At 42.9% G+C, this 7484-nt stretch overlaps 1 protein-coding gene across 1 annotated transcript; it reads left to right on the top strand.

Annotated features, from left to right (window-relative positions):
• The first annotated feature begins 1265 nt into the window (after positions 1–1265).
• LOC123166427 (uncharacterized) lies at positions 1266–2871 on the top strand. The gene is made up of 2 exons (XM_044584234.1): positions 1266–2295; positions 2382–2871. Exons 1-2 carry the CDS (start codon positions 1389–1391, stop codon positions 2696–2698), a joined length of 1224 nt encoding a protein of 407 aa, XP_044440169.1. The 5' UTR covers positions 1266–1388; the 3' UTR covers positions 2699–2871.
• Positions 2872–7484: the final 4613 nt, after the last annotated feature.

Raw genomic sequence — 7484 nt, 5'->3', positions numbered from 1 at the left:
TGAGTGCTCGACATGGAAGCAGTCTAGGTCGTTGGATTGACATGATTTGATGGCCGAGATTAATTGGATCTGCCCTTTTGGGTCTTTTTATATTGGTATAGATATAGACTATTTGGTTTTCATTAGACAACATGCAGTATGCAATGACATATGTAACATGCCAACCCGACATTCCTTGGATGTATGAGCATCCATGGATTGCGTTTGATGAGTGGAAAATGTAGAACCCGTAGTAGATTTGTCAACATGAATGGATTTGCTATTTCAAGAAAATAGTTTGACAAGACTAGAATGAAAATGAGTATAAGCATTCATGACTTGGCTTTTACCGATGATGTTGTCTGGAAGCTTCGAAGAGAAGAAGATTCAGAAGAATCACACAGTGTAGGAATGCATCTTAACAAAGCATTAATTCGCGTGGTAAGAGGGACATACATGTTCATTTGGTATGTGTGCAAGTGAGTTTATTTTATGAAGGACGAAAACAATGTGTGTTGTGATGGTAGATTTAAGGGTTAAGTGCCAAAAATTGTGTCAACTATGTAATAAGATATTTAAGTATTGATGAACAATATATAAGTTGATGCCCATGAAAACAAATGTCGATGCAAACATTATAGGCACAATGAGAGAAAAAGAAGACAAGCTAAGCCTAAGAGTGAATGAGTGAGTGAGTGAAGATGGGAGTCCCACATGCATACATGGAAGCATCTCGCTTCATGACATTGCGCTAATTGAACAACATACCGCAATCGCCAATGTGTTGAGGTGGGTGAAGGAAGATAACATAAGAAGTCTTACATATATGATATATATATGTTCATATTTAACTTCTGGCAAATTATTGATAGAGAAAAAAGGTAGTACATAGGGTCACTTCATTTTTTGTTTGAGTGCCATGCCTCCTGGCGAACGTTCGATGGTTATGAGAGTTTTATAAAAAATCTAACCGCGCAAACTCGGATGATCCACTAGTTCTTACTTCTGGAAAGAAAGAAAAAACTATACAAATTAACATTTGTTGTTGAAATGGAGTACTATATCTCCAAGCGCTTGAACGAAGTAAATTCAAGTTTGAAATTTGAAATCAAATGCCTAAAGAAGATGGAGTCTCTTTTTTTAGGGTAGAAGATGAAGTCACTGTAACGTTCTTGATAAAGTCCAACGCAATCTTCTGCTGCAGTCGAATCGCTCGCTCATGATCCGTTTCCACTTTCCATAAAACAAGCCAACCTTCCACCGGAAGGAAGCCCCCACGAACGTTAAAAGTGGCCCGCCCGTTCCTTCCTCTCCCCACACCCCAGATCCAAACCGCCGCCACCCAGAAATTCAAGCACCCCTCCCACGCCTCCCTCCATCGGCCAACCCCGTCCAGGTTCCGGACCGCCATGTCGTCGTGGTTTCCGTCCTCCTACTACGACGAGGATGACGTCAAGCCGGCGGTGACGACGCATTGGCGCCGTGACTATGGCTACGGCTACGGCGGGGGAGTCGCCGGGGAGGACGTCAAGCCGCGTCCGGGTCCTCCGGGAGCAGGAGCAGGAGCAGGCCGAGGTGTACATGGACAGGACGATCGGGCGGCGCTCTCTTGGCCGGCGGCCGAGGAGTTCAAGTCGACGCTGCGCACGCAGGAGTCCCTCGCCGGCCTCCGCACCAGGTACGGCATCCCGGAGGGGTTCGGCCTGCACCTCGCCGGCCCCGCCCAGGCAGTGTGCGCGCCGCCCCCTCCCGCCGCTCGCGGAGCCCGAGGCGGCGCCGCGGCGGTGCCGATCTGCGTGCACACGCAGGCGTTCGCCGCGGGCATGCGCCTGCCGCTGCACCCCTTCTTCAGCGACGCGCTCGCGCACTTCGGCATCGCCCCGTCGCAGCTCGCGCCCAACGGGTGGCGCGTCCTGGCCGGCTTCGCGGTGCTCTGCCACTTCCGCGGCGCCGGCGCGCCCTCCTTGCCGGTGTTCCGCCACTTCTTCGCCCTCACGCCGCTCCCCAACGGGAAGGGCTGGTTCTCCTTCCGCTCCAGGGAGAGCGTCCCGTCGCTCTTCACCGGGCTCCCCACGTCCGTCAAGGGGTGGAAGGAGGAGTTCCTGCTCGTGTCGCCTCCGCCGGGCGCGCCCTGGAAGTGCCCCGTGCGGTGGGGCTCCCCGACGAAGGAGGCGACGAGCGACCCCATGCTCACCGGCAACGATGCGGCCGTGGCGTGCCGGCTGTCGCAGGGGCAGGGCGTCGTCGACCTTAAGACCTACCTCTCCGAGAGCAACCTCGTCGCCGCCAAGATTAGCCGCGCCCCGGCGTGTGTCGGTACGTATGCGTGTCATTACTGTAGGCACATGTGGATAGATGGATGGAGTGGAGAATGTTTAACGTTGGATTGTTTCTGTGCGCAGGGACGGGAGCTTCCCAAGGCGCAGCGCCACCGACGGCCTCAGGGAAGAAGAGAAAGGTGGCTGCTCCTGCTGGTGCTGCTGTTGCTGGCGGCGGCGGCGGCGTCGGCGACGTGCTTCGTTCGGAGCTGCGCGCGAAGGAGATGGCCCTCTCCAAGGCCAAGGGCGAGATCAGCCAGCTGAAGAAGGAGCTGGGCGATGCCAAGAAGAGGGAGCTTGCCGAGGCGCAGCAGGCACTGGCCTACGCGGCGCAGGTGCTCAAGCCGGAAGGCGGCGGGAAGGGCGCGGGGGCCGGCAAGCGGCGTCGTGGCGCCCAGTGATCACGTACGTCGTGACCAACGGTGGGCCGAGTGCAGTCGGCTGCTGGGTCGAGGTTTTTAGCAGACGTAGTTATGTTTGAGTTGGCTGCTGAGGTCGCGTTGCAACAAATTACGAACTTAGAAATTTGTGGAGTTCTGCAAGAAAAAAATGTTGAAATCTGCTTGGTTGATGATTCTCACGTTGTTAGCAAAAGTACATTTTGATACGTAGGTAATATGTATTTTCTTCATACCCGAAATGTTTCACCACATTTTAATCACCACTAGCCTAATTGAAGCTCAGAAATTCCCCTTCATTCCAAAATACTTGTCATACTTAAACTAAAACCACGTCAAGTATTTTGGAACGAAGAATGTACTTAGCATAGGTGTGCACTTTTAGAAAACTACTCCCTCTGTCCGAAAATACTTGTCATCAAAATAGACAAAAATAGTTATATCTAGAACTAAAACACATCTAGATACATCTCCTTTTATCCATTTTGATGACAAGTATTTTCGAACGGAGGGAGTATTTGATCGAGCCAGTAGCCGCCTCGTCCCTAGGCTTGAGAATTCAGGGGCCCGGGGTCGAAATAAGAACCCACCGCCCCTCAATATAAATATATGGAAATATGAATCTATGCATGTATGTACTTTTTTAGTCTGCGTCTAAATTTTGAGTGTGGCTAGGTATCAGTCAAGTGACATAATATGCAAGAGAGAAAAAGGAAAAACTGATTTTTTTTATGCACGGATCTTAATGTAAGATCTCATGGATATAGCATCAACTATCGATTGAGACTTAGCAAGACTGATAAGTTTTGTCTTAGAGTCAAATATCTTTAATTTGACCCAACTTACAGAAAAAAGTATCAACATTCAGTAGCAAATAAATATCATTAGTTTCATATTACATATATTTGGTATTGTAGATGTTGATATTTTTTTAATATAAGTTTGATCAAAGTTTACAAAAATTTGACTTGACACAAATCTTACAACAGAGGGAGTATATAGTAATGCCCTTTAACATTTGCTTTTGCTAAGTCTCAGTTGATTCAGACCTTTTTATGTCCCAGTCGATACTATATTCCTTTGATCTTGCATTGAGATTTGTACAATGTTTTTTTCCTTTAGTTTTTCCTTTTTTCTTCTTATATGTATGTCACTTGACTGAGATCTAATCACACCCGTTAATATTACCCTAATTTATTGGTTCATAAAATCTAAGTAAAAATGGGTCCTCCTCAATACAGCTGATTAGTAGTTATATGAATTAAATATGAGATCATAGTTACTACTCACACTGTTATCATCAATGTTGATGCCAGCATTGTCTTCTCTAGAATCCTCGTCTTCTGGATTAAGTTTAGTTTTTTTCTTGCACAACAACTATTGCCGGCTCATCGTAGATTTGTTGAAGTGTGTTCTCTTATATAAATCAACTTATCCTTCATGGGATTCTATCCACTCATATACATGTTTTCCCTTTTTTTCTCTCACCATCGAACACATACTTTTGTAGATGGCATGGCATTGAAGAAATTTAAAAGCAAGTAACTGTAAATAAGCACAAAGAAAAACATATACTGGATCAATTCAGTAAAATCTTTATAAATTGTCCCCTAAAATAGTTATCAATAAAATCTCTACCTACTGTTCCTGTCACAATCTGGACGGCGACGGTCAGGTCTCAGGCGAATTGATCGGCAACCAGGGTGACGCAACGACGAGAGATCTGTGTGCCGCAATGCCTTTGCTAGGTTTTCTTCAGGGACGATGCCTACTTACCGAACTCAATCCAATAGGCAATTGATCCATGCTCTGGCGGGGAGCTCCTATTTCGCGTGTAGGTGGGTGAATAGCCACCAATCACGCACCCCCTGCACACTTTGGGCCAACCCATGTGGGGGTTGGGCGCTTCTTTTATTTCGTTTTCCTTCTTTCATTTTTTCATTTTGTTTTCTTTCTTTATTTTTTACTTTGAGAACTGTTCACAAATCTCAAATTAAAAAATATGACCGAGATTAAAAAAATCTTAATTTCAAAAACTGTTCATGAATTTGATTCCCCCCCCCCTCCCCGGATTTCATTAATGGTACATGAATTCAAAAGGAGAGAAGGGGTTTACTTATTCAGCATTTAACAAAATGGCGAAATAGAAAATCCAAATAATGCAGCATGATGCTGATGCAAATGCGGATGAGATGCATATGATGCACAAGCAATATAATAGGTGAATATATCTAGGTGATTATTCCCGATTGTTACAGATGTCAATGTAAGACATGCTATGATGTTGTGTAGCAAGTTCATTTGTTTGTAGTTCCTGGAAAAAGTAGCAATGTTAAAAATTGAGTGCCTTAGATATTAGTATTGTTCTGTAAAATTACAACTACTCAAACTAAGTAGCCGAAACTCATTTGGAAAAAACCAATAACTTCCAGCCTCGTATCCTTAAAAATGAAAATTTTCATGAAGAGAAAAAAACTTATGCATAAAGGGAAATCTGTTGAAATACTAATATCTGAATGAAATATTACTGTCCTACCCATTTTTTGAATTGTTGATGTGTTTGTGCTATAAGGTAGATCTTACACTTTAACAAGTTACGGAGAAAAGATTGATAAACGACATGTGCATCTTGGGCACCAAGTTTCAGCCTTCTTCTCTCTTGTAAATAGTTCATACACTCCTCGTCACCAAACTCAAGATTTCATACCCGCCAGCTTGCATAAAAAGAGAATCAAAATTCTTGTTCATACGAATTCCGGCTTAATCATTCAATTCTAGCCTTCATTTGGGATGCAAGTCCAATTTCTTGAAATCTGGCTTTGCTTGGACTTATTGGATGATTGTGGTGAATCGTAATAGACGTAATACAAAAGTTATCCCCACGAACAACATAAAATACTTTTAGGGGGGCATTGCATCCTTGTTGATGGTTAGGTTTAAATGGGGGGTTTTTGATGAATATTGAGCCTTCCCTTGTCTGCTACAAGCAAGAATAAAATAAATATAGTCGTCCTTCTAATCACACCAAAGCCCCTTTTTGACGCTAAAAAAGCCCCTTCTTGACCTAAAAAAGCCCCTTTTTCAGCATAGACATGCAGAACCGACAACATCATCCTCACTATCGGACGTCATACCCTTCTTGGGTTCCAACATCATGACCGACTCTACTTTTCAGTCATGCGAAGAATTCCCAATCTTCTCCACGATGAAAGCTTCTTCATCATCTTTGTCAAGTACTATTTTGTTCTATTCTGGTAGTTCATCCGAAGTTAAATCTGGCTCCATCACCTACCCAAAATTGCCAACAAAAAGATCAAAGAAGTTGTAGTGTGAGGCATTTAAATTTAGTCTACAACATGTAGATTGGATCCAATCAATGCAAAAGACAAGCCAAGAACTGAACATACCTTGTGTCGTTTGCCCTTCTGATTAGTCTTGTGTGTACTTGTTGCAGATTACATGAGCGTGAAATTGATTTGCAGATCAACAAGAAAGGGTTCCCGTTTTGAAGGGGAGAGGAGAAGGTGTGAAAGGGTCATGAAGAATCAAACCATCAGAGTTGGGTTTGGGCTGGGCCGGACTCTATGCACCGGTGAGGACGAGGTGGACGCATCGTGATGTTTCCTATTCGGCGCTTAATGCACCTATTACAGTGTATCCCATAGAGCGAGCGCCCACACGGGAGATGTCTTCGATGTTTGATGTGCCGGCCCATGCCATCTCCCCTTTTGCACCAGCATCAGAAGCTTCCAGAAGCATCTGAACATTTTTTTTCTTTGCCTTTTTATTCGGCTCTCTATGGTTTTTGTTTGTACCAAGTTTTTTTTGTTTTGTTGGTTTTTCTTTTTCTCATCTTAAATTTATGAAATTTTTTAAAACCATGGATTTTTTTAATGTGTGTTTTCCAAATTTTTGTGAACATTTTCACATCCACGAACTTTTTACCAAATTTGAGACGTTTTTCAGTTTTTTGTGAACATTTTCAAATCTGTGATCTTTTAAAAAAAACCCCTTAAATTGTTATCTGTGTTTTTATCTAAATTCACAATCTTTTTTCAAAATCTTGATTTTTTTTCAAATGCTTGAACATTTTTCAAACAGAAAACTCTTTTAAAATTACTGATTTTTTAGATCTACAATTTCTTCTTTCAAATTCGCGATTGTTTTCAAATTCATGGACTTATTAAAAATTCAGAAACCTGTTTAAAATTCGTGGAAATATGTCATTCCATGAAAAAAACGATAAGAAAACTGGGAGACAATTTTAATAAAACTACTTTTGGGGTTTCTAGAGGACAGAAAAACAAACAGGCGAGCGGTTCTCCGTGCAGCTAATGTCAAGAGCTAAACAACATTCCCATAGAGCGAGCGCCCACACGGGAGATGTCTTCTCTGTTTGATGTGTCGGCCCATGCCATCTCCCCTTTTGCACCAGCATCAGAAGCTTCCAGAAGCATCGGAACATTTTTTCTTTGCCTTTTTATTCGGCTCTCTGTGGTTTTTGTTTGTACCAAGTTTTTTTGTATGTGTGTCTTCCAATTTTTGTGAACATTTTCACATCCACGAACTTTTTACCAAATTTGAGACGTTTTTCAGTTCTTTGTGAACATTTTCAAATCTGTGATCTTTTAAAAAAATCCCTTAAATTGTTATCTGTGTTTTTATCTAAATCCACAATCTTTTTTCAAAATCTTGATTTTTTTTCAAATGCTTGAACATTTTTCAAACAGAAAACTCTTTTAAAATTACTGATTTTTTAGATCTACAATTTCTTCTTTCAAATTCATGA

The sequence above is a fragment of the Triticum aestivum genome, chromosome 1D (assembly GCF_018294505.1).
Source record: "Triticum aestivum cultivar Chinese Spring chromosome 1D, IWGSC CS RefSeq v2.1, whole genome shotgun sequence".
In the NCBI taxonomy this organism is placed as follows: Eukaryota; Viridiplantae; Streptophyta; class Magnoliopsida; order Poales; family Poaceae; genus Triticum; species Triticum aestivum.
This window is presented reverse-complemented; position numbering and strand designations above follow the sequence as displayed.